The following is a 26,769-nucleotide window of genomic DNA, read 5'->3' as shown; positions in this document are numbered from 1 at the left end:
CGCAGGGGTTCCTGATCTGTGTGCCAGCCCCACTCCAGGCCCACTGAAGCAGATCTTTATTTCTCCAGGCGATTCGAGTCCCCGGCACTGCTGGGAGGCGCTGTCTGGGGACACACGGTGAGAGACACCGTAGAAGGGGCTCCAGTCCACAACACACCTTGGAGCCACAGCCGCCGACCCGTCTGAACACTGATGGGTTAAAGAAAAGGCAGGAAGAGTTTGAAGAGATCAGCTCAAGGTCGCCTGCTAGTAAATGCCAGGCTGGACGCACCAACCCACCTGCTCAGCTGCAAGTTCTTGTTTCTGCTTCCCCGGCTGCTACACAGAGTCCGCCTGTCTCCTCATACCCACTGGCAGATTCTCACTGCCCTCTCGACCTCCTCCTCCCCGCGTGGAGCTGCTCACCCGGCCGCTTCTGGCTGGGGTGTTCTTCATTTCCGTGGCTCTTCTCTTCCTCCCTCTCTAAACTGTAACCAACCCCATCACTTCCTTGTCATTCTTTCCCATACATGTACCAAGCACCTACTGTGTACTAGAACAAGGCAGACAAGGCCATACCCAGGTGTGCCCCAGGTGTGCCTCAGGTGTGTCCCAGGTGTCCTCCAGCTGTGTCCCAGCTGTGCCCCGGCTATGTCCCAGGTGTGTCTTAGGTGTGCCCCCGGTGAGTCTCAGGTGAGCCCCAGGTGTGTCCGAGGTGTCCCTCAGGTATGTCTCAGGTGTCCCCCAGGTGTGTCTCAGGTGTGCCCCTGGTGTGTCCCTGGACTCTTCGTTCCCTTCTCTCTCCTGCCTCTCTCTGTGTGGGACCTCAGCCTGGGTGTAGCTGGGGTCTCCTGCATCCCCATCCTAATTTCACCTGAACCTTTCTCTTGGCGTTTCTCCTTCACCAGCCAGCACAGCCCAGGTGAGGGCAGGGGGCTGATCCCTCGGCAAGGGCCGGGGTTACCTTAGGCCATCAGAGCCACCAGCATGACACAGCTGCTCTCAGTGTCAGGTCAGGGCAAATGTTGGTCCTCACATAGTGACCAGTCCCCTGGCCAGGGGTCTCACCCGTGGACGCCCAGAAAGCCTAGTCCTAAACTCCTGTCATCAGCTGGTTTTATCCTCACTCGCGGGTTTCCTAACGAAGAGCAGGACACATAGTGGGGAGAACACCAGCCATCTTTGTGAATTAAGGTTTCTCCTGGGCCCCCACCCTTCACCTGGGCCCCGTGTCCCCACCAGGAAACAGGCGGAGGGTCCAGCTCATCTGCTTGGGCCAGTGGGCCAGACGGGGAGGCTCGGGGCTCCTGTGCGCTGGGCCTGGGGCCAGGCGTGTCCTTCCCCGTGGGAAGGAGCCGGGCAGGGTGGCCCGTCTAATCCGTCTGCGAGCGGCTTAGGGATTGTCTTTTTCTGGCACCTGCTCCCGCCCTGCGCGTCCTCCACTCCGGCCGGGATTTCGCCTGAGCTGTGTCAGCGGGCTTCCTGGGGATCCCGGTGCCCGGCCATCCTCCTGTCCCCAGAGGGCGGGAACGGGCCACAGGCCAAGGGCAGTGGGTGAGGCCGGCTTGGGACGTGGGAGCCGGACGCAGAGGGAGGCCGGCGCCGGGATGGATTTCGGGTCCCTGGAGACGGTGGTGGCCAACTCGGCCTTCATCGCTGCCCGAGCGAGCTTCGACGCGAGCAGCGGCCCGACCTCCCGGGACAGGAAGTACCTGGCCCGGCTCAAGCTGCCCCCGCTGTCCAAGTGCGAGGCGCTCCGGGCGAGCCTGGACCTGGGCTTCGAGAGCGTGTGCTCGGAGCAGCCCATCGGCAAGCGGCTCTTCCAGCAGTTCCTGCAGGCCCACGAGCAGCACGTGCCGGCCCTGGAGCTCTGGAGGGACATCGAGGACTACGACACCGCCGATGACGACCTCCGGCCGCAGAAGGCCCAGGCCATCCGGGCCAAGTACCTGGACCCCCAGGCCAAGCTCTTCTGCGGCTTCCTGGACAAGGAGATGGCGGCGCAGGTCCGGGAGGGGCCGGCGGGGGCCGGGGACGGGCTCTTCCAGCCCCTCCTGCGGACCACCCTGGAGCACCTGAGCCAGGCCCCCTTCCAGCAGTACCTGGACAGCCTGTACTTCCAGCGCTTCCTGCAGTGGAAGTGGTTGGAGGCCCAGCCTGTGGGCGAGGACTGGTTCCTGGACTTCAGGGTCCTGGGGCGGGGAGGCTTTGGGGAGGTGTCTGCCTGCCAGATGAAGGCCACCGGGAAGATGTACGCGTGCAAAAAGCTGAACAAGAAGCGGCTGAAGAAGAGGAAGGGGTACAAGGTGGGCCGCCGAGGCACTCCGGGGAGCGGGTAGGGGCTGGGCGTCCTGGCCGGCTCACCCCGTGGTGGGCGCTCCCGCCGTGCGGCCCTGGGCGGGGTCAGTGACCCGCGCCCCTCGTCGAGTCCGCCTGTCTGCCTGGCGACCAAGCCCCTGGCTCGGAGCGGCAGGCGCCGGTGGTGCTCGGGTGCTCGGCTTGTCCAGCCGCTCTAAACCACCAGCCTCGGTGCCCGGGACGGGCGGGGAACGCCGCGTCCCTCCTTGCAGAGTGGCCTCTGCGTGGCTGGCGTGGGTCCTGTGCCACACGGCACCACGCTTCTCGGCTTGTCACCAGTGCCACGCAGTGCAGCAGCCGGTGTGAGGGAGGCTGCTTGGATGAGTCTCCAGATTCTTTACTCTGACTTTCTGGAACTTTCCCTGGCTTGTGCTGGGAGGAGGCTGCAGGGGGAGTCTCCCCGGGGCTGGCGTGGGGAGGCCCCGAAGTGCCCGCGTGCAGTGCTGTCTGGGCTGGGGGTTGGGGGTGGTGGAAGCAGCTGCTCTGAGGGGCGCCCACCCTCCCTCTGGCATCAGGCCCCGTTCGGGCGGGATCAGCCAAAGCTGCTTAATCTCCAGCCGCGCATTCTGCCTGCGTGGGCTTCCTTCCCGTTCCCGCTGCACAGAACAGATCGTGCTGGGGGCAAACAGCAGCTACCCCAGAGCACCCCACCCCGGGGTCCCTCAATGGTGCTCTGCCTGATGGCCTTTGGGGGCAGCAGTTACCCTCAGGGCCATCTATCTACCTGCAATTTGAATCCAACTGTTAGGGTATTAAGCCTCTCTTCTCCCAAGTTCAGGAAACTTATCAAACTTTTACAAAGTAAAATCCACCTAAAATCTTCCCACGCAGTGGGTAGAAAGGGCTTCTCATCATCAAGAACTCCTCCTTCAAAAGGGCTCTTTCGGGCTTCCCTGGTGGCGCAGTGGTTGAGAGTCCGCCTGCCGATGCAGGGGACACGGGTTCGTGCCCCGGTCCGGGAAGATCCCACATGCCGCTGAGCGGCTAGGCCCGTGAGCCATGGCCGCTGAGCCTGCGCGTCCGGAGCCTGTGCTCCGCAACGGGAGAGGCCACAACAGTGAGAGGCCCGCGTACCGCTAAAAAAAAGAAAGAAAAAGGCTCTTTCTCCTTACCTAGTACAGCTTTCAAAAACACATTAAATGGACTTCATGGGGTCTTAAAATAAATATAGAAAATGAACAGGGATGCGGGGTGGCTTGAAAAGGTGCTGTTCAGAGGCCTGGATGGGAGGAGAAGGGCTGGGATTGCAGCAGGAAGAGCCGGAAGGGAAGGTCAGTGCCGACAGGCTGCCTGGGGACCTGCCGGGACCCTCAGCCGCATTTCTAAGGCTGGTTGGCAGGAACCCCCTTGCTGGCGGCCCAGGAACCCCGAAGTCCTCTGCACGTGACAGGTTCCCAGGCCCTATCTTGTCTCTGTGAAACGGGGCCTGTGAGGCACGTCTCTAAGTTATTTGCAATTGCTCTGTACAGCCACTTTTAAAATATACCGGCAACTCTGATTCTGTTTTGTCGTGACATTTTCTGGTTTGTGGAACTCGGCCGTTTTGGGCGATATTACTTTCCCGCCCAACCCTGGGCGCTTACCCTGTCTTCCAGGGCGCGATGGTGGAGAAGAAGATTCTCGCCAAGGTCCACAGCAGGTTCATCGTGTCTCTGGCCTATGCCTTCGAAACCAAAACCGACCTCTGTCTGGTGATGACCATCATGAATGGAGGCGACATAAGGTACGCGCCTGTCTCTCCGGCGTGGGAGCAGGATGGGGGGACTCCCGCGGCCGAGTGTGCAGAGCGGCTCCTCTGGGGTCCCGTGGGGCTGCTTCCCACGTGCCGAGAGCGTGGTGAGAAAGGCAAGAAGCCCTGTCCCCATCTGAGTCCTCCTCTTTGTCTTCGGATTGCTGGTCCTCGAAACGATGTGTCCTCAGTCCCAGTGGAGCGCAGGAACCCCGGGGCAGGCGGCCTAAGCTCTCTAGTCACGGGCCGTCCTGTGGGCCTCGGGCTCATGCGGACGGCGGGGTGAGCAGGGTGGGCAGCAGGGCGTGTGGAGCTGCGAATCGAGTGCTAGTTGGACGGGCGGATAAAGGGGTGGGAGGGGCCTCAAGGGGGTGAGGGCCGTGCTTTAAGAGGGATGGCAAACGAAGACAAACTTCCTCAACGACGTGCTCTGGGGGTGGTGGCAGAGCGGAAGCACCGTGTGGCCGACTTCAGGAACTGCGGCTTGGCCATCCCCGCAGGGAGAGCCAGAGGGCGTCGTCGCCGTACGGGGCCTGGGTTTGCCGGAGACCTGAGGTCCCGGCCCTGGGCTCCCGGGAGAAGTCGGATCACTGGCTCTCAGAGGGGAAAAGACCCACTTGCCAGCTGGGCAACACGGCCGCTCTTGCCCCAGCGTGCTGGTCTGTAAAATGGGGACAGAGGTGAAATACTGGTGTCCCGAGGTTGCTGCGGAGGGTTAGCTAACACACCTGAGACACTTAGATGACTCACACGGCCCTCCCACGAGGGGGCCGTCGCTGCGCCTCCGTTCTCGGGCCTGGGCTCACCTGCGCCGAAACTCTGCCAGGTGAGCTTCTTGGCCCCGTTTTCCAGGCGAGGCTCTGAGGCCCTGACCGAGCCACCTGTGCAAGCTCGCGGAGGAGGAGCACAGGGTCTGGGAAGCGCAAACAGCACGAGCTGGAGAGCGGAGGGATCGTGGCGCTTAGCCCGCCTACCCCGCCCTGCGCGGTGCTGGTCCGCGCTGCTGTGCTGTGTTACACTGCGCTATGCCGTACATGCCACTATATTCCACTGCAGCATACACACTACATTGTAGCGATGCTGCACTGCCCTGCACTACAGTGTACCACGCGGCACCAGGCTGCGCTACGTTGTCCCGTCCTATACTACACGGCACCATATAGTACACTGTGCGTGATACTGGACCGCACACACTGTACTACCCCGCACTGTACTACAGGCCACTGTAGTAAGATGTACATGTAGCATAAAAGCCATTCGTGCTGTTGCTCCGGCTGCCGTGAGGGTTTCTCTCTTGTTTTCTTCAAGATTACTGGCCTGACTCTCCTCTCTCTGGTTGTTCTCTAGTTTAAATACTTTGCTTGTTAGGTTTTGTGCCTCTGTACAACGTGACAGGGAAACGGGAGATAGAAGAGTCCGGGAGGCTGGGGGGAGTCCTCCGGGGGCCCACCGGGGAGTCTGTGTGTCTCTGGGGAAACGGCCCACATGCCTCCTGGGCTCTGCGTCAGCTGCTCACTTTGGATGGGGCTTGGGCTGGTCCCGCGGCCCGCCTTCGCCTCCCTCTGCCTGGCTCCTTCACTGGTGGCTGTAAAGTGGCTTTGGGGCCTGTTTCCCTGTTCCCTCCCCGTGGGCCGGGGCAGGGGAGGTGGGGTGGGGAGAGCTGCCCTGCCTTTCCCCTGTAAGAGCTGTACTGAGGGGCTGTGAGGACACAGACACCAGCGGCCGGCGGTCCAGGCTCTGCCGCGGGCCCCTAAGGCTGGACGCCGAGGCTGAAATGACGGACGCTTTGCCGACACAACGTGGGATTCGGAGGCCTCAACGCTTTCCCGAGATTTTACTTCCATGGGCACGTGGCTTCTGGTTGTGCCAGAGAAGCACAGGCTCCATGTGGTCTGCCCCCAGGTACCACATCTACAACGTGGACGAGGAGAATCCGGGCTTGCCGGAGCCGCGCGCCATCTTCTACACGGCCCAGATCGTCAGCGGCCTGGAGCACCTGCACCAGCGGGCCATCATCTACCGAGACCTCAAGCCCGAGAACGTGCTCCTGGACGACGACGGTGAGGCGGCCTCCCCTCGCGGCCTCCCCTAGCCCTGCTCACCTCTGTAGCCTGACTGGACATCGGGAGGGGAGGGACCCGCTTTGACAAACGCTCGTTACAGTTTTACGGCACCAAGACACACCTCAAGTTTGTTTACTGTTTGTTCAGCTATTTGGCGACCACATGGCATTATCCCCGAGTGGAGATTATTAATGGACTTTGGTGAAATCTGGTGCATGACTAGGCGCCCAGGGCAACAGGGAGTTAGTCCAGGATGCCGGAGTGTGTGGAACTGTTAGTAAACAGCTAACGGTTATGGCCGAGTCCCCACTCGATCCCTTTGTTTGCTGTCTTCGTGAGGAGTCTAACTGGGATTCTCATCAGGAAATATCCCCCAAGATTGAGGCTCCCGTAAGTCCCTTTAGAGCCCCCCTTCCCTCCCCATCACAGGTCAGACAGACACACTGGTGCCCCAAAGGCCATTGCTGCAGAGCTCGGGGAAAACAGAGCCACGAGGAGGCTGGCTTTAGGGGGATTATGCCCCGGATTCCAGCTGCGAGCGCTGCTGGGACCCTCGGTCCCTCCGCAGTCTGAGCGGGGAGCGGCGGCCCCTGTGTGTGCGCCACGCTTGTGCCCCTGTGTGTGCGCCATGCTTGTGCCCGTGCGTGTGTCCAGGAACCCCAGGGGCCTTTGTTTGCGGAGCCGCGTGTGACCTGAGCCCATGTTTGTTCTCCAGGCAACATCCGAATTTCTGACCTTGGGCTGGCCGTGGAGCTGAGGGAAGGGCAGACCAAGACCAAGGGCTTCGCGGGGACGCCAGGTGAGGGCCTGAGGGCCGGGGGGAGGGCACAGCCTCTGTGGGAGCAAAGGGAACGAGGCCCGGGGTCCTGGGGTCCCGTGGCCTGGGATGGGCGTCACGGTGAGGGCTGGGGCTTGTTGGGAAGATGCTCCCTCATCCCTCCCCTCTCAGGGTGAGACTGGGGGACTGGCACCCACGCAGGGACGACCCCCGACCCCCTGAACAATCACTCCTTGCTTGCCACGCGTGCCCTCTGTGACGGACGCTCCCCAGCGCCGGCCACGGGCAGAGCCTGGGGGTCTGCGCTGAGGGAAGCAGCCCAGAGGCAGGGTGGGTGGGACAGGGCCTGGCAGGTGCTCAGCTGTGAGATGGCCCCTGGACTGTGCGTGTGTGTGTGTGTGTGACTGTGCACGTGTGCATGTGTGTGCAAGGCGCCTCCTGTCCCCACCTCATCTCCTCTCACCCCCAGGCAGGTGGGCGCAGAGAAGAGGCATCTGAGCAGGAGATGGTGGCGGGGGGCGTCGGTGCTCACCGCAGGGGCCTGGGGTGACAGCCAGGCTCAGGCTCACACACAGTGCAGCAGACGCTCCGAGCACTCTGCCCTCCTGATGGCCCGGGTTTTCTGTAGGACTTCTTAGCAGATCTGCTTCTTCCCTGTTTGTCCGGCTTCGGGGAGAAAGAGCTGTTCCTGGGACTTGGGCCGTTCGGGTCTTGCTTTGTCCCTGAAGCCCCCATCCTGCGCTTTGGGCTCCTTTTGGGGTTGTGCCTGTTGCCACGGTGGGTCTGTCTTATCTGCGGCTTTATTTAGGAAGAGGTCCTGTCGTGAATTTTCTGGATCCTCTGAGGTTCCTCTCCAGGGCGTGAGCGTGTGAGCGAAATGCTGCTCTCCTATTTCTGGCTGATCAGGTCCAGGGTTGGAGTCGGTGGACCTGGGGTGTCACCGGCCCTGCTTGCACGGCGCCCCACCGGCCGCTAGAGGGCGCCCAGGCTTTGCCGCGGCCGCCGAGCGGCTCTGAGCCCTGGACGGCGTGGCTCTGCCCGCGGGCTGTGCTGACCTGTGCGTTTGGGGTCAGGCGGGCGCGGGGGCCTCAAGCAGTGGCAGCGGAGGCTGGGGTCGGTGTGAGTTAGAAGGTGGGGCGTCCAGCGAAGGCTCGGGGAGCCCTCCGTACCCTCTCCCCTGGTCCCCCCTGTTCCCTCCGGCCCAGGTCCCCAGAGCCGAGCCTCCGCCCCCGGTTCAGCCGCAGTCCACCCAAAGGGGCACATGCCGTGCCAGCACCGCGGGGCTGGGGGGTGGGGGCGAGGAGGAGCTGGCGCCTAGACGGAGGCTGCGTGCACTCACCCACTGCCTGGTCGTGCCGTCTTTCCCACGAAGGAGATTCATCATCGCCATGTGAGACCCCGGGAAGCAGACGTGTTATTGGGTCCCAGCGGGTGTAGCAGACTGGAGGGGCCAGCGGGCTATTTGCTGCAGGGATGTTGCGTCTCTGTGGTCGGCGGGCCCTCCTCTCGGGCCCGTTTTCATGGAGAAGTTGTGGTTGGTGGAACGTGTCTTTCTCCAGAGTCTGGGCCGTCTGGCCAGCACTGTAATCCCTGAAAAGAGGCTGTGTTCAGGGCCAGGGGGTTCTTTGGAACTTGGCTCCTGTAACCTCCGGGAGAATGTCCTGTGGCCACAGCAGTGTGGCCCGTGTTATCCAGCCATGTCCCTCCTGGGAACTTGCCACGAACGCAGGTAAACGCTGAAGGCCAGGCGGGGCTGGAGACAAAAGGACATGCTCAACTTTGCCTTTGGGGGGATGTCTAGTCATCCGAGCACAGAAGCCACCCTGGCGCCTAGCCTCAACGGCCTACCCAGCCCCGGGGGAATGGACCACGGGTCCCAGGTGCTGCCCGCCTACCCTTCCCACGCCCTGGGCTGGCCTCTGCACGGGGCACAAAGGGATGGAAGCCGGAGCTGGCTCTCGGGGATGTCCCCTTCAGCCTGCAGGGCCCAGCACGTGGCCCCGACTCCCCAGAAGTGGAGCGCACGGGCCACTGGGCGTCCGGACCGCTCTTAGGAGCGTCGGGGCTTCAGCCTCTCCTTTTGTGCCCTTTCGGGTCTGAGCGCCTGCCTCTGACCACAGGTCCTGCGTGAGCCTCAGACACTGGCTCTGTCCGCCATGGGCACCACAGTGGGGGTGAGACCCACCCTGGGTGGAGGGGGCTCCCACCAGGGATGGCTGTACCCAAGGGGACACTCACACCGAGGGAGCGCTCCCTAGTGGGTAGGCGCGGGGCAGCTCCGCGTGTCCCGGCGTGAGGACCCTGCTGGGTTCCGGGGAGACGGGAGGTGCGTGCCCGCGTGCTGGTCTCTGAGTCGCGCTGTGCTCCCGTCGCAGGCTTCATGGCCCCGGAGCTCTTGCGGGGTGAGGAGTACGGCTTTGCCGTGGATTACTTCTCCCTGGGGGTCACGCTGTATGAGATGATCGCGGCCAGAGGCCCCTTCCGAGCCCGCGGAGAGAAGGTAGGAGGTGGCCAGCGGTGTCCCTGCAGCTGAGCTGGCATCAGCTCCGTGTGTGTGTTGCATGTGTGTGTGTGTGTGTGTGTGTGTCATAGGAGCAGTGTCCCCGCAGGATCTGGTGACCCTCCTTGTTGGGATCACAGGAGCAGTGTCCCCCAGCTGACCTGGTGACCTTATTTTCGGGGAGCACTAGGCTTCTCATGGTGCACACGGTGGCCTCATCTCCTGGGTCTCCGTGTGCCAAGGAGTGTGTCGGGAGGAGAGGAGCCTGGACCCCCCCAGCCCCGCCCCCAGCCCCGCCCCCACGAGCGGCGCTTGCTCTGGGGGGCGTGGCTCACCCGCCGGCGGCCTCCCTGCCCTTCCCGGAGGCCAACGCGCTCGCCTCCCCGGATGTTGAGCTGCAGGCCCTGCTCCAGGCACGGCAGCTTCCCTGGACGTTCTGGGGGCAGCGGGCGACGGGGGTGGTCGTGCTGGGGCCCTGCCTCCTGTGCCCCCCGCCTCCTGTCTGCGTGGCGGCCCCGCGTCTCCCCGGGGAGCTCTGCCAGCCCAGCAGAACCACAAATATGTGTCGTTCAGAGCCGCCATCACTGTTCACAACAAAAGGAGCAAAGCAGCCTCTTCCCTGGACCCCATGCTGACTCTGCTCGGAGCTGAGGCTGTCTGTGGGGCAGACGTGAGGGGCTGAGGAGGGAGGCCTGGGGTGAACCGTACTTTAGACGTGGCCCCTCGCTCGTCCATGCCCACGGCCCCTCGGCCTGCCTGGAGGTCACAGCCATCAGTTTCTGCTGCTGGACCTCCCTGAGGGCCCCCGGCCAGTCTCCGCTCCTTTCCTGAGATAGTCGTGGGGACAGTCCGGTGTCCAGTCCCCCGAGAGTGAGAACCCCTCCGCTAACTAACGCGTAGGGTCGCTCTGTGCGTCTGCACCTCTGCCTTGGACTCCAGCAACGGGTCTCTCCCCGACCTCAGCTCGGAAGAGCAGAGTAAAGCAACACAGTGTGGGGTCCACGTTGGCCTCAGGCCACCACAGGAGCTCCACCTCAGAGCCCTGGCTGAGCCCACAGCCCTGACAGGATCCCTGTTTTCTGGTGAAAATGAGCAGGAGGCGCTTTCATGAGAAAGTGAACCGTCGTGGTCTGTCCATCCATGGTCCCTCCATTCCGTGGTCCATCCGTGGTCCCTCCATTCCATGGTCCATCCATGGTCCATCCGTGGTCCATCCATGGTCCCTCCATTCCATGGTCCATCCGTGGCCCCTTCATGCTATGGCCCGTCTCTGGGTCATGCATTCTGGGGTCCATCTTCAGTGCATCTGTGGTTCCTCCATTCTGTGGTCCACCCGAGGTCCCTGTGTTCGATGGGAAGGAACCTCGGGTACATCCATGACACGGACAGGTCTCAAACCCACCACTATGAATGAAAGAATCTGGCCCCGGAAGAGAGACTCTGGATGATCCCACTTCCGTGAAGTTTTAGGACGTTTCAGGAAGGGCAAATCTGACCGACAGGGAGAGGAAATGGGCAGTGTTTGGTTGAGGTGGGGCTGGAGACTTCCGGGCTGATTGTCGGGGAGCTCCCTGGGGATGGACCCACTGGAAGTGAATTTTGTGGGCTGGAAGTCATGCTCGGGAAAGCTGGTCTGGACTAAGGCTCCATGGACCCTGTGGGCGTCCGCCCTTAGCGAACCTCTGCCACCTCGCCGGGCAAGCTGGGGGGCGATGGTTGTGGGAGTGCAAGGTGTCCACCTTCAGGGTCTCACGCCCTGACCAGTGATACTGAGCCCTTAAGTGCTAACACGCGGGAGGGTGGCGTCAGGCACCCCTGAGAACAGGGCCGGCCGGACCCGCGGAGCTGCCGTGTCCGGAGCTGCCGTGGCAGCGGGGGCGACGCGGGTGGGCCTGGCCGGGGTGTGACTGACGTGGGCTGACGGTGCTGTGTCCGCCGTGCAGGTGGAGAACAAGGAGCTGAAGCAGCGGGTCCTGGAGGAGGTGGTCACCTACCCCGACAAGTTCAGCCAGGCCAGCAAGGACTTCTGCGAGGCACTGCTGCAGAAGGACCCCGAGAGGCGCCTGGGCTTCAGGGACGGCTCCTGTGATGGGCTCCGCGCCAGCCCCCTCTTCAGAGACATCAACTGGAGGCAGCTGGAGGCCGGTACTGTCCGCGTGTGGGAGCTGAGGCTGGGGGCCCCTAGGCGACCCTCGCTGGCTGCCCCGCCCCATTGGCGTCCGGCAGCTTAGCGTGAGGTCAGGGGGCGGGTGGCCTGGGCGGACCCCCGCCCCACCCGGAGCATCCTCTGCCCCCGATGACACCACCGTCCCTGTTCCCTGCTCATCCCAGCGCGCCCAGGACTGGATGTTCACGGGGTGGGTCTCCTGGGGACCCGAGGAGGCGGCGAGGGTTGGATGGGGTGTGTGGGAAACGCCTGTGAGCTGAAGCTCTGAAGCCGCTGTCAGGCGTTTCCTTGAAGGAGCCCGGGATCCAAGTCGAGGCGGGATTTCTCCAGCCGTCGCTCGTTCCACCAGCGTCTGCTGTCGTGTCTCGTGCAAGCTCGTGTGTGCAAGTGTGTGTGTGCACGCGTGTCTGCGGGAGAGAAGCGTGGCACCCGCCACACCCACCAGAACCCACACCCAGGAAGTGCGAGCCTGTGACCTCACGGCCCGACGCCCCAGTAGGAGAAGTTTCTTTGGTGGGGAAGGGTCAGGGCAATGGCAGCCCCGGCTGATCTGAAGGTGCTGGGCGCCAGGGAGAGCTGCCCAGACCAGCCCCAGGCCCGGGGAGGTCAGGCAGCCCGAGCGAGCGGTCAGGACCCGGGAAGCCGGAGCCGGATTGAGTCCCGTGGCCACAGGGTCTGTGCCGAGGAGGGATGGGGTGAAGGCACGGGGAGTTCAGTTTGGAGCGTGTTGTGATCGAGGTGTAGACCTGCAGATGGGGAGGCCGGCACTGGGGCTGGGGGGTCCGCAGAGACGGTGGGCACAGCGGCATCGGGGGCCGTGCAGCCAAGGGCCCGCCGACCCTCATGACGGGGCTTCTGGCCGGGGCGGAGGGGGCGCAGATGGGGGCTGGGTTCTGGCGACGTGTGTCCAGACCGGACTCTGAGCCTCCAGCCTGGCTCAGCGCCCTGTGGCGGGTGTCACTCTCCTCGTCACCGCCAGGGCCGCATGCGGGGCGGCGGCCCTGCTGGCTGAGCGCGGCGCCTCCTTCCGCTGGCTGGCCCGTCACGCCCCGCGTCTCCCGTCCTCTCACAGGGATGCTGACTCCCCCCTTCGTCCCAGACTCCAGGACTGTCTATGCAAAGAACATCCAGGACGTGGGTGCCTTTTCCACAGTCAGGGGTGTGGCCTTTGACAAAGAGGACACCGAATTCTTCCAGGAATTCGCCACCGGCACCTGCCCCGTCCCCTGGCAGGAGGAGATGATCGAGAAGGGCATCTTCGGGGACCTGAACGTGTGGCGGCCTGACGGGCAGATGCCCGACGACATGAAGGGGGTCTCCGTGCAGCAGGCGGCCCCCTCGTCCAAGTCGGGGCTGTGTCTGGTTTGCTAGACCAGCTGCAGCGCCTCGTGGGCCAGCTGAGCCCCTCCCGCCAGGCCGCCGCATGGCTGTGGCCCGGCGCTCAGGACAACAAGTAACTCCCGCGCAGGGTCAGGAGCGCCAGCAGTAGAGAGCCCACCTCGGTTGCACCCTTTCACTCACAAAGGATCCAGTGGTCCCGGGACGGAAGGCACCAGCAACGCGTGGCTCTCCAGGCCCCGGAGCGGACGTGCAAGCTGGCGGCGGCTTGGGCGGCGGGAGTGAAGACTCAGTTCTGGTTCCCTGGCACCTCAGCTGCAGCTTCGCAGGCCCTGCCTTCTCTGGGCTGGTTCACAGGTCGGCAAACCCCGGCCTGTGGGCTTGCGGGCTCCACTGAGAGGCCTGGACTGTGCGCTGGGCCTGGTTTCCCTTAGCGCCTAGCTCCTGGCCCCGCCCCTAGCCGTTGGGTCACTTCCGAGGCCGGGCTGGTCCCCGCCTGCATGTTGGGGATGCCATCGGCACGTCTGCCGGTGCTGAGTCTCCAGCGGGGTCCCCTTGCCGGCCGGGGCCCGGGGGTGACGCTGACCGCGGCAGTCACCGCCCTTGGCTTCTCCTCATCCCGAGGCCATCTCCAGTTGATGACAACTGGACACGAGCTGCCCACCCCCGGCAGGCAGGACGGGCCAGCAGCTGGCTCCCCCAGTCTGGCACCTGCTTCCCACCCCGACTCCGCCTCTTGGCCTGCAAGGCCTGGCCCTCTCCTGGTCTCCCTCCTGGGGCCAGCTTTGGGCTGGTCTTGCTGCGTGGGGTTTGCTGTCTGACGGCCGGGAGCAGTCCCCTCCCTTTCTTGAGCACCTCTGCCCTCAGGGTGTCATGCTGAGTGTGGCTAGCACCCCTGCCATCTGCTCCCCCAGCAGCCTCGGGAGAGGAGTAACCCTGAGGGGCACGACCTTGGAGGCTGCGGCTCAGCCACCTGGGACCAGTGGCCCCGCTGGCCTGGAGCCACTGCAGGAGGCTGGCCCCGGGCGGCTGTGGTCTCAGACAGCCGTCAGGTGTAAGAGGCCGGCTTGTTGGTGGGGATGTTTCAAGTGTATCTTCGGGTCCCTTGTGCACCGAGGGCATTAAAGCCCCTTTCCTGGTGAATAAACCTGCAGGACGACCCTGAAGAGCCGTCCAGTGCTTTTGGTCTGTGACCTGAAACTGCCACTTGAGCATCGCCTGGGAGGCTGAGATGGGGGCCCATGGCCAAGGGAGGCCGGACTGTCGGCAGGATCAATCGCTGTGTCGGCCCTGACGCCGGTTTTGTGTCCTAGGATGAGACACGTGGATTATCTAATGGCTGTAAATCTCACCTCACTACATTCAGGTGCAAGACACACCACTTCTGGTCTTTCTAAACCCATTTAATCTGCTCTAGGTCCCCATGGCCCTGAGCAGAGTGATTTAAACCTCAGGGGGTGGGTGTGGCCTGGCCTTTGGCCGCCGTCCCAGTGCCTGCCCGGGGCCCATGACGCCTGAAGTGTAGCCCCTCCTGTGGAACCAGCAACCCCGGCGGGGACCCCTCTGCCTTCATCTTATGCCTGGACGGCCAGAGGAGACAGGGCATCGATACAGTTGAATTTCAGATAAACAACAAGTAACTTCTTTCGTACGTGGGACATACTTAACGCTAAAAACTTATTCAACGTTTTTGGCTAAATCTGGCATAGCTGTTGCAGATGATATACTCAACCTACGAATGAGTGGTTATTCCATGAACTAGCAGGTCTGTGGGGATATAATCACAAAAGCGAGTTACGTGTGACTTCCGCTGCCTCCCTCTTGCGGTCTGCTCAGGGGTGCCCCCCGCTCCCCAGTAAAACTCAAGCCAGCCTCCTGTAGTTACACACAGGCAGCAAAAGTCGTGGAGTCACTTCACTTTTATTTTAAAACACTTTGAAACTTAAATTTTCACATAGAAACAAAAGAATTGTCAGTGCCCACACTGTGAAATGGACACTGCCCCACAGGTGCAGGAGCCTGGAAGAGCCGCTGCCCCGCTGGTCACCCCCGACCCAGAGGTGCCCTGCGGCCACTTTAGGCAGCAACCAAAGCACTAACTTAAAATGCCCCACCGGGAGAACTGCGACTCCAGTCACTCCAGTCTTCCCCAGCTGGGCTAGAGGGACGTCTCCACCCTCCCGTCCAGTCGCAGCCTTGGGGCCTGGGGGCAAGGCCGGGAGGCCGGAGGGTGCACAGGGCAGTTCCCAGCTGCTGGGTTGGTGCTTATGGTGACTCTTCATTGTGGGGTTTCTTCATGGGGCTTCAGGGGCCTCTGCTGTGGGACGTCTCGGGTGCAGACCCCCTGACCGGGCATACTCTGAGGGGTCTTGCTGTCACTCCAGCTGTCCCCCAGCTCCCCTGGGCAAGGGACATGCCATCCAGGCTGGATAACGGGGCTGCCCGGGTGCTCCCACAGGCCAGAGCTGGGGGGCCCTCTGTGGAGAAGCCTTCATCCCTGGGCCCTTTCATCCTCCGAGCACAAGCCTCGGGATCCCCGAGGGGTGCTGGGCTCAAGCACTTGGCCCTCGCCGTCGTGCCCATGCCAGGAGCCAGAGGAGATCCCACTTTTCCATCCTGCTGTGTTCCAACGTGAAATGTGGTGAGGATGTGGGCCCCCCCACAAGCGCATATTTCCTTATGGAGAATCTGCAAACAGCTTCACTGTGACTTTTCCTTTGTAAAAGACAAAAAATGCAATTTCCATCCAAGTAGAAAAGGGTAAAAATAAAAGTTTAAAAACACGGCAGACCCTCTAGATTGTGTTATGGTTCTGGTGCACGCTCTCCTTCAAAATCACATACACACATTACTCAGCCATAAAAAGAAGCGAAATTGGGTTTATTTGTAATGAGGTGGATGGACCTAGAGTCTGTCATACAGAGTGAAATAAGTCAGAAAGGGAAAAACAAATACCATATGCTAACACATATATATGGAATCTAAAAAAAATGGTTCTGACGAACTTAGGGGCAGGACAGGAATAAAGACGCAGACGTAGAGAATGGACTTGAGGACACGGGGAGGGGGAAGGGTAAGCTGGGACGAAGTGAGAGAGTGGCGTGGACATATATACACTACCAAATGTAAAATAGATAGCTAGTGGGAAGCAGCCGCATAGCACAGGGAGATCAGCTCGGTGCTTTGTGACCACCTAGAGGGGTGGGACAGGGAGGGTGGGAGGGAGACGCAAGAGGGAAGAGATATGGGAACATATGTATATATATAGCTGATTCACTTTGTTATAAAGCAGAAACTAACACACCATTGTAAAGCAATCATATTCCAATAAAGGTGTTTTTAAAAATCACATACACACGTGTGCAGATGCATACGGACACGTGCACACATGTACACACATGCATATAACACACACGGACACACGTACATAACACGTGCACACGCACACAGTGCATTCATGCGCACACATGCACTCATACATGCACACAATGCACTCATGCACACGCACACACATGCACACATGCACACATACACGTACACAACACAATGCACTCGTGCACATGCACACATGCACACATACACGTACACAACACAATGCACTCATGCACACGCACACACATGCACACATGCACACATGCACTCATGCACACATGCACTCATACATGCACACAATGCACTCATGCACACGCACACACGTGCACACATGCACACTCGTGCACACACACACGCACACACTTTGTCCTCATCTCCCTCCAGGTCCAGAGAGCTGCTGGCACAGCCCTGTGGCCCCTGGGTCTGCAGCTCCGCCCCGCTCCCCGTCCGGCCGGGTCCCGTGTGGCTTCGTTCTGCTGCTCCTGGTAGCCCGTCAGGCCCTGCTGTCTATACATATAAACCCCCTTTCTTCCACTTGTTTGAGTGGAGCTGCAGCCTGGGAGAGGCAGCCCCATGGGTTTTCTGGGGTGATTCAAGCGATATGGGCTGATTCTGGTCAACACAATAACTAACTAAACATAACTGCAAAATATCATCACCCGACCTCAGCTCAGCAAAGGCTCAGGTCACCTCCTCTAATTTCACGGTGGGCCCAGCCCCTCCTGCGAGTGTTCAGACACACTCTGTGGGCCCCAAGTGAAAATACAGTGTCCACGTTACAGGCATTTTGCTGGCTAAGAGAAGAAGAGCTTGAGAGGCCGTGGGATTAAAATAAACGTGAGACAGGCTCCCGGGCTTTACCCAGACAATGTCAAATGGAGGTAAGAAGCCTTCATCTGATTTTGTCGAAACCAAACCTCAGTCCCGCCGTGACAGTAGAACACTGCTTTTCCAGGTTCAGGCTCCTTACGTCCAAGACGAAGGGCCGAGGGGAGAAAGCTTATCAAGGTCCAGGGCCTCAGGGTGTGACGACGGGGGCGGCCAGCCTGGGGGCTCCCAGCCCCAGATCCTTGCTCAGCCCTGTGGGTCCTGGACGCTCAGGGTGCCGCCTTTCCCCGACACACCAGAATCGGTGAGGACGCGGGTGCTAGGCCAGGCCTGTGAGGGGCAAGGCCCCACTCTCAGGGCGACGGCTTGCACGTCCCAGGGGACGGCAGGCAAGCTGTGGTTGCCAATCCAAGGCCCGGAATGCACCTCCTCCTCACCGGGGAGTCAGCTGGTGGGGGGCTTCCCACTTCCCATGGGGACTGAGAGCCTGGAAAGGTGAGCCTCCCTGCTTGGGCTCACTAGGGGGGCCGGGAGATCACGGTTACAGGCCTCCCGCGAAGCCCCAGGAGTGTTTGCAATTTACACCGTTTGTGTCCCTGAGAACATCTCCCGTCTGGCTGGCCGCCTCGCTGGGCACAGGCAGGCGGGGCCCTGAGTCTCCCTGGCCTCCGGTCTGCATTATTCATTCCCGGCTCATCACAGGGTATTCAGTTACCGCAGGGCCAGACTCTCACGCGCTCCCGCAATGGACAGGGGTCCTGCCTGCGCAGGGGCCCAGGGGCCCTGGATCTGGACCCCGCCTGGCCTGTGGCCGACAAAGGAGCTTCCTGGATGGTTCCTAGGGGTCTTTTAATCCCTCTCTTTTTAGGGCGGTCCTGGTTTCAGAGGCTGCTGACCCCTATCTGCTCACACAGGCTGGGGGGAAGGGTCCTCCACCCGGGTCTCCTCGAGGGGGCCGGGCCGGGAGGTCCCCGTGGAGAGGGGTGCATCCAGCAGGGGCCCCCGCCTGGGTGGGAGCAGGTGCTGAGAGGGGTGGCGGCCATGCTTGTTCAGTCTCCATCCGTAAGGTGTTCCTGGGCGCCCGCTGTGAGCGGGACGTGGTTCTAAGCAGGGAACAAAAGAAGGGCCGTGATGAATTCAGTTTCATAACAGGACCGAGTGAGCGCCAGGGTCGCCCTGCCCACCACCCGCGCCTGCACAGGATCGAGGGCTGAGCCTCCCTTCTTGGGCAGCTGGTCATGTACTTTTATGTCACCCTGATCGTAATTTAAGAAACTAAGTTCTAGACTCCTCTTCCTCTCCCCTGTTCCAGCTGGAGCCTGTGAGATTCATCCTCGGAGGAGGGAGGCCGGGCAGGGTGGACGGGCGGAAATCCCTGGGGCACTTCCCGTCTCTGCTTTCTCCGAAGCCTAAGCCAGGTAACTGGGAGGCAGTGACCGGAGGGCGGGGGGAGGTGGGTCGGCACCCGCCAGCCTTGGCCACCAGCCCCCAAAGGCCATCTGAGCTTGGCGGGGGCCCCCGGGGGCAGGCCGTAAGGACCGACGGCCAGATGTGCCCACACCCTCACCTGCCACTGTGACAGAGTGGAGCCCAGACGGGAGCAGGGGGCCAGCCAGGTGTGTGGGCACCTGTGCCGTGCGGGGCCTGTGAGGACGCCAGGCTGATGCGGCCTGTGGGAAGATGAGTCCCTCTTCTCGCAGTGTGGGGGCCGAGCCAGCCCCTCCTGTCAGCTCCTCCGTGCTGGACAGGTCTCCAGGGGCAGCTGGGGTCATGCTGGACCTCATGCTGGGAAGAGTCCCTCCCCGCCCCGGGCATGAGGAGGATGCAGGGAGACCCCACAGTGCAGAATCCTCGGATTCACGGTGATTTCTTGCCCTCCCGACAGCCCTGCTCCTGGGCCCCTGAAAGCCTGCCCCCACTACTTAGCTCCCCGCGCAGGCAGCAGACACAGCACCGTGCATACCTCCCCCCTCCGCATCCTCTCGGCCTGAAAGCCTGCTTCCCATTCCTGCTGCTCACGGACCACCTGGGCACCTCAGACGTTCGTTTCCCTCCAGAGACCCTGGTTCGAATGTCCAGGCCCTGGGATTATTAATGGCCCCTAGGGGGTTCCGGTGCAAAGCAAGGTCACCGAGCAGGTCACCGGGGAGGCCTGGATCTCTGCAGGGGCCGGGTCACGTCCCTGGGGATCCCTGTTCCTTCTCTAGCACAGTGACTGCTCTCACCGATGCTACTGTCACCATCTGCTTTATAACATAGTAGTATGCTTTATTTCTCCTACTTCTCACTTTTAAAGCTCTTAAAGGGCAGGTCTGTATGACTTATCTTCATGGCTCTCCTAGTATCTTGCATATAGAGGAAATTCAATAAATGCTTGTTGCCTGCACGAACGAAAGATCAAATTAAATGTCTGTAGTGAAGTAAATACATGCTTTCCCGCTTGGAGGATGTGATTATGCCTTGATATCGAACTGACCTGGTTCATATCTTATTTCAGCCACTGACCAGCTACTTCACTTCAGAAAAATTATTTAAATTCTCAGTGCCTCAGTTTCCTCATCTGTGAAATGGGTAGAACATTGTACCGATTAACTAAGGCAGACATGAGCAGCGGTGATCACAGGGCGAGGCGTCTGATAGGTGTTCGACCAGTGTCAGCCTTGTCCCCGATCTCCACCTGCCCCGCCCATCTGAAGGGTGAATCCAGGTCAATTCAGGACCTCTGGGTGAGACCCTCTGAGGCGATGCGGCTGTTTCTGGGGGGAGTGGGGACTTGAGTTCAGGTGAGGGAAGTGGAGGCAGGGGACTTAGGCTACTTCAAACATATTACACTGAGCAGGAAGGAACTTGGCACTAGGGTTCATAACTGGTTTAATCAATTATCTTCTTAACATCAGTAATAATTGGTCCAGACCCTCTGCCTCTCCTCAGACCAATAGAAGACAGGTTTCCTCATCGTCTCATAATTGCCTTTGCAAGAGCTAAATTAAATTACGTTTTAAAAATACCCTGATCCCCGACTATGGCTCACTGCAGAGTTGGGCTGGATGCAGGCGTGCTCAGGCCACCGCGGGGGGATCAGGTGTCAGTCGGTGTCATCAGCCTCAGAGCCAGTGCCTCCTACGCTGTGCTTGTGCTGCTTGGCCTCCTGGTGGGGGTGTCTGGGGGTGAATTCTAAAAATGTCCGTGCCAGGTCCACACGCAGGCTTTGGAGGAGCCCCGGGTCTGCTCTAGTCACGGCGATTAGCCTCCTGGACCTCGGTTTCCTCACCTGGGCAGGGGGAGCTCGTGTGTGGGGGGTGGGCACACTAACGCCTGCCGTGCTTCTCACGATCCCCTGCTCACGGAGCCCTGAAAGAATTCCCCAAAACCTGCCCAGCTCCAGCTGGCATCTAAAATCTCCTGCGGTAAACGTATTAGTTGGAAAAGGGTATCATTTCTGGCAACACATGCACATTTTTAAAGGATATTTTCAGTGCACTTTGGAACGACACACAGGTCCAGCCCACCCAGCTGCCCTTGGGGTGCGGGCGTGAGCTCGGCCACGCACGGCTGGGTGACCCTGCTGAGTGTCACCCCCTGAGCCTCGGTGGGCCGCGGCCGGGCTGGCAGGGCCGAGTGTGGACACAGCACTTGGACCCCGTGTGGCTCTCCTTCCCAACTCACACTGGGCTCCAGTTGGCAGAGTCGGGTCTGGTTTTCAAAGCAGCCAATCGAATCAGACTTGCCTCCTGTCAGAAAATGTTATGAATTACCCTTCAATTCCGACAAACGGGCGAATAGGCGCCTCCACGACGACCGCTCACTTCTGGATTGTCTTTTACAGCCTCCTGGGCGATGCGCGATGGGGCGGGGGTCTCCTGTGAGTTTGCAGAGGTGTTTCTTACTGCTGCTGCTCTCTGCTGGTCATGGTTTCCGTCATCGCTTCTGTTTGGGCCCCGGAGGATCATCCACAGTGGGGACGGCACCACTGGGGGGGCCTCATCGGGGAGGGGAGTGACGTTCCCTCCACCCTCTGAGCTCTCGGCTCAGACCCCCACACAGAAGGCAGAGTAACAAGAGAAAGGCAGCTTATCACACAGCTTGGGGAGCGTCTCCAGGGAAAGCAGCAGATTCGGACAGACAGGGCAGGACGCAGGGGAGCAGCTGCGGCTTCCAAGGGCAGCGGGTACGGGAGGGAAGGCACCGGGTGAGGCCGGCAGATGCCGCTGGGCCGTCGCTCGGCCGGTGAGAGTCGGTCTTGGTAAAGGAGAATTCATTTCCTGTTTTTGGCAGAAGGGGGAACATTTTCTCCTCCTTTGCTCCAAATAATTTTTATGTCAAAGAGGCACATACTTCGGGGCGACGTGTTCTGGTTTCCTTCAGCCTTTCCTGTTGAAGGTGGGCTGGGGGAGGAGATGCGGCAGCCCCGAGGCCTGTTCTCAGCGGGATCTGCTGATTCCCCCTCCCCGCAGCCCAGGCCCCCCCGCCCCAACACCCTCCACGGACGGAGACTCTGGTTTAGAGCCCTTACGCCTCACACGTACCACTGTGTATTGTGGTTAAAACAACACAATTTATTCTCGTGCAATTCTGGGGCCAGAAGTCCAAACTCCGGCTCACTGGGCTGAAGTCCAGGTGTCTAGGGGGCACCCGCTGTGTGTCTGCACGGTATGAGGTTGGTGTGACCCTGTCTCACCGCCTGCTCTACACCACGGTCACTTCTCCCTGGATCCTAACCGCCTTTCCGGCCTCCTGGCTCCCATCCTGCTGCCCTACAACCCCCTCAGTGACCCTTCTGATGTGGGCTCCCCTGGGGCCCTGGCATCGCCTGCCGCCCACTGCATGCCAGGCCCGCTCCCGGTCTGCCCAGGGGCTGCTTCCCAGACGGCTGAGCGGCCCCACCTCACGCCCCCTGGGCGGGCGGGACGTCTCCTCTGGTGACCAGTGACCCGAGCCCTCCTCTCCGAGTCACTCCCTCCTGCCGCAGCAGGTGTGGCCGTCTCAGGCCCCCCCACTGAGCCCCCGCATTTTCCTCGGTGATTGTATTTATTGGCCACTGTCTCTTCTCCGAAGGGTGCCCGCTGCACCAGAACCTCTGTCCATCGGCCCTTCCCGAGTGCAGGGCACGGTGTCTAGCATGTGGGGTGGGTGCCCAGTGCAGCCCGCGGAGGGGCCACTGTGAGCGAATGGTACCGCTTTCCACGCCTGAAGCCGGTACACAGGTGGTGTTATACTCACCTCGACACCACGAACCGCGGTTTTGCTCCACGCTGTGTTCGAGTTTTTCCTGCTGGTGCGGGAAGCCTCACCACGTAGTGAACCACTGGACACGTAAATCTATCCCTCGTCCTGGTGTTCGTTGCTTTGCCGTTACACACAGAGCTGTGTTGCATATTTTGCGTGCAAACCTCACACATCAGGGTTTTTCTGCCCAATGGAGACCCTTCAGAATGACTGGGGCCCCTAACAATTACTTCACTGCCAGACATTCGGATTGGACTGGTCTGGGTTGGCTCAGGACAGCAGTAATTTTTAAAAAGAAGGTCTTTAGATGATTCTCAGGGCAGCCTGGGCCTGGAACCACAGGTCTTGGGCTTGTCCTTAAGCCGGGAATTGCTGGCTTGTAGGGACCCATCTTCGACTTTCCCAAACACTGCTGTGGTCACAGCGGGCGTCACCCCACCAGCAGCGCACGCGGGTTCCTTCCCCCAGATTCTCAATACTATTACCGTCCCACCTTTAAAGGTTTGCCAGTGCCAAGCCCGGGGCGCGGGGGGTGGTGGGTTGGAACTGGCTCTCAGTCCCCCGCTGCACCGCCTTCCCTTCCCTGGTGCTTGCGCTCCGGGAAAACCGGGAGGCGGGCAGGGGGCGGGGCGGGGGCGGGGCGAGGGGCGGGGCGCAGGTAGGAGGCGAGCGGACAGACGCTGACCGGAGGGGCGGTGCTCGGGCATCTGGTCCTCGCGGCCACCGCGCCCCACGGTCGCTGTCGCAGCGGGAGAGCAAGCAGCCCCTCCCCCCCGGAGCAGCCCCCGGGATGCAGCCGCTCCCGCCGCCGGTGCCCGGGCCCCTGGCCCTGCTGGACACGACAGGTGAGCGCACAGGTGAGCCAGGCTCCGGTCTTCCGGCGCCCGAGCTCCGCCGGGGCCCCTGGGCGCGGGCACAGGCCCTCTCCCTCCGCTTTTTCCTGAGCGTCCAGACTTGGCGCCCGTCTCTCCCGGTCTCGTTCTCCGCTGTCCTTTACTACGAGCAATAGACGACGATCCGTATAAACCTTACAACGCACTCCTTTGCCATCTCTTCCACCCCATTTCAGGCTCCAAAAATTTCTAGGAAAAGGTCATTTCGTGGGGCCAGGTGGCTTCTTCCTGCTTGAAAGTGACCAAGGCCCTTAGGGCATTCTTCGCGCGGCTGTCCGCCTCATCCGCGCCCTCCCCAGGCTTCTCCCCCTTAAATTCACGGAATCTCGAATTCGCGGATTTCCCACCAAGCCCGATGCAGCTGAAGCCAGGCGGCGGGACACAGGAAGCCGGCGCCTTTGTCTCTCTACCGGGAAGTGGCCGGGAGGGGAGTAATGGGGGTGTTTTCCTGACGGGGAGGCCGGGAAGGCTTCAAGAAAAGAGAAGGTAGTTCCACGGCGAGCGGGCTCTGACGGACGGGCGGAGGGGTGGTGATGCCTCGGGGTTCGCCGCTGCTTCACAGGGGGTCCAGTGGAGAACGCAGGGGTTTACCTCCCAGCCCTGTGTGCAGTGGCTTTGCAAAGTCTCTTTTAAAAAACCAGATTAGTGATGTTGCTTGATTTTTAAATGATAATCAAGGCATCCGGCTTCTTCCTAAAAGAGACAATTCTATACCCACCTCCCTCTAAAGCCAAATGCTCTGTGACAGACTGACCTACACGTGTTCCATCCTCCTGGAAAACAATTACTTATTATAATGACAACTAGTTGTTATGACTAGTTATTAACTACTTACAGTTATTACCATCATTATATTAGAATGAGTTGATTTCAAAAATAGCATTTTTGACTTAGAATTTTCTTCTGAGGAGGAACTTTAAATTTAAAAATACTGAGAGTTGGTTTTTTATTTAAAAATACTAAACTGGAGTGTAACTGGGACGGGATTATGGGTATTTTCTACCTTACATGTCTGCACTCATGCCCTGGGGGATGTGTTCTGTGTAAAAGCAAAATAAAAGGGAAATTGTTGGCTGAGGGCACGTCCTTGTGCCTTTGTCTGTTTCCCTGGGAGGAGGCTGGGAGGGGAGGCTGGGAGCAGGCTGGGAAGGGAGGCTGGGAGGAGGCTGGGAGGGGAGGTTGGGAGGAGGCTGGGAGGGGAGGCTGGGAGGAGGCTGGGAGGGGAGGCTGGGAGGGGAGGCTGGGAGGAGGCTGAGAGGGGAGGCTGGGAGGAGGCTGGGAGGGGAGGCTGGGAGGAGGCTGAGAGGGGAGGCTGGGAGGAGGCTGGGAGGGGAGGCTGGGAGGAGGCTGGGAGGGGAGGCTGGGAGGAGGCTGGGAGGGGAGGCTGGGAGGGGGTGCTGGGAGGAGGCTGGGAGGGGAGGCTGGGAGGAGGCTGGGAGGAGGCTGGGAGGAGAGGCTGAGAGGGGAGGCTGGGAGGAGATTGGGACGAAGCTGTGAGGGGAGGCTGGAAGGAGGTTGGGAAGAGGCTGAGAGGAGGCTGGGAGGGGAGGCGGCAGGTGCAGGGAGCTGGCGGGGCTCCTGGGGAGCGACATTCTGCACAGGCTGGAGTCAGGAGAACAGTGAGCAGGCAGGTGAGATGCAGATTTGGCCTCAGCCCCACAGCCCCAGACGTGCCCCCTCCGCTCCCAGGTGGAGAGCACCGGGTAGGAGTAAGTGCTGCTTCACCTTAACGCTAGCACCACCCGCGACCATATGTCCATTATGTGCACAGACGCGCATCTGGAATTTTCACGGATGTTCTCTCACTGCATCCTATCACAGTGAAGAGGCAGGCAAGCATGGGGTTGTCATGCCCCCGCTTTGCAGATCAGGAGACCGAGGTTCCCTCATTCGTTCAGCATGAGGAGATACAGGCTCGGGGACCGGCATCAAGCAAGATCCCCAGGGCCCCTGCTCTCAGGTCCTCCTTCTGCAGGGCTCAGAGAGGGCGGGGGGGCTGCGCGCGATCACTCAGCAGGTCTGGCAGCCCTACGACAGTTCTGGCAGCGTTCGTGTAAGTTGCCACCAGTGCTATAAGCCTAATAGTAGAGATTTTAACTAGGAGTCAGGGCACCGCTGTAAGGATGCTTCAGTTGTAACAACACACACAGTAAGACTCCTGCTCATGGGACAGGGAGGCTGAGGGAGCAGTTCAGGGAATTCTGTTTTTTTCCTTCAATGTGGACCCCGTTTTCTCCAAAACTTGACCTAAAAATGCATATGTCTTACGGCAATTAGAAAGATACCCTACCTTCTTTTCTCGAGGTTATTTCTTGTCTTATTTTTTATGCAAAACCCTCTATTTATAAAGACTATTGAAGGTTGGGACTCTTCTCTGTGTCATCCCTGTTGTACCTGGAATCAAAATATTCCAGTTTGTGTCATTGGGATGAGGTCGCTCAGAAGCATTCCTTTCCCACCTGCCTGTCTCTCCAGACCTCACGGTAAACTCGGAACTCGCAATAGGAATCCTGACAAGGAGGACAGCTTGCATCTTGTGATTTTTGTCATGTAGAAGTTTCAGAGGGAAAGTCATACTAGGGAAAGCCTGGTGAAATGGTGAAGTTATACTGAAAATGGCTCCTAGGAAGCTTTACACGGTCCCGAAGGAGATGTTTGACGTAACCTGTCAGAATGTCACTAACGGACTTGACAAGGTCCCAGCAAAACCGTTTGCCTGGTGGGGCCCCTCAGGTCCCCGCTCATCACGCGACCGACCTAAAGGGACAAATCAAAGGGGAGCCAAGAACCTTCAGAACCAGAATATCGCCACAGGGGGTCTGTCAGACGGGCCCACAGGAGCTAAGAGACAAAGCCCAGCGGCCGGAACTGTGGTTTGAAGCACGTGCTGAGACATCAATTAATTATTTTGAGCATAAATAGACGTGTAATGCATTAAATTAGGGAAAATAGCAAAAAGTCCTTTGGGGAGGAGGGCATTTGATAATTTTCTCAAATACTTAGTCCCAGAAAATTTAGTTTCAAGAGCCTTCTTGCTCTTTTTAAAATTTATTTATTTATTTATTTATTTATGGCCGTGTTGGGTCTTCGTTTCTGTGCGAGGGCTTTCTCTAGTTGTGGCAAGCGGGGGCCACTCTTCATCGCTGTGCGCAGGCCTCTCACTATCGCAGCCTCTCTTGCTGCGGAGCACAGGCTCCAGACGCGCAGGCTCAGTAGCTGTAGCTCAGGGGCTCAGTTGCTCCGCGGCATGTGGGATCCTCCCAGAGCAGGGCTCGAACCTGCGTCCCCCGCATTAGCAGGCAGACTCTCAACCACTGCGCCACCAGGGAAACCCCTGCCTTCTTGCTCTTAAAAGACATTTTACAACAGAGATGGGGACGGAACCTCAGGAAGAACAGTTGAGGAGAGCCGCTGATAAGGAGGGGTGCTGCTCTGGGTCCATCCGCAGGGGCTCGGGGGCTGGAAGGGTGGGCGGCACGCGGGAGAGGTGACCCTGAGGGGCAGGTGGGCGAGGCGGAGGCTGGAATGCCACCCCCCA

General features: G+C 60.3%; 2 protein-coding genes across 3 annotated transcripts in view; both read left to right on the top strand.

Moving 5' to 3' along the window:
* Positions 1-1,586: 1,586 nt before the first annotated feature.
* Positions 1,587-12,945, top strand: GRK1 (G protein-coupled receptor kinase 1; the record flags this gene model as incomplete). Its single annotated transcript, XM_079722079.1, has 7 exons — positions 1,587-2,285; positions 3,933-4,060; positions 5,969-6,126; positions 6,845-6,928; positions 9,283-9,407; positions 11,351-11,552; positions 12,647-12,945. The coding sequence occupies 7 exons, from the start codon at positions 1,587-1,589 to the stop codon at positions 12,943-12,945; spliced, it is 1,695 nt and encodes a 564-aa protein (XP_079578205.1).
* Positions 12,946-23,125: 10,180 nt separating this feature from the next.
* The window catches only part of TMEM255B (transmembrane protein 255B), a gene marked incomplete at both ends in the record, with an annotated part of 33,043 nt that continues 29,399 nt past the window's right edge, over positions 23,126-26,769 (top strand). The window contains one exon of one of the 2 annotated variants that reach the window (XM_079722081.1): positions 23,126-23,183. In XM_079722081.1, the coding sequence (XP_079578207.1) occupies positions 23,129-23,183 (55 nt within the window). The remainder of the gene's footprint in view (positions 23,184-26,769) is intronic. The other variant, XM_079722080.1, reaches the window with a different exon arrangement.

The sequence above is a fragment of the Hyperoodon ampullatus genome, assembly GCF_949752795.1.
Source record: "Hyperoodon ampullatus genome assembly, chromosome: 16".
Classification (NCBI taxonomy): domain Eukaryota; kingdom Metazoa; phylum Chordata; class Mammalia; order Artiodactyla; family Ziphiidae; genus Hyperoodon; species Hyperoodon ampullatus.
This window is presented reverse-complemented; position numbering and strand designations above follow the sequence as displayed.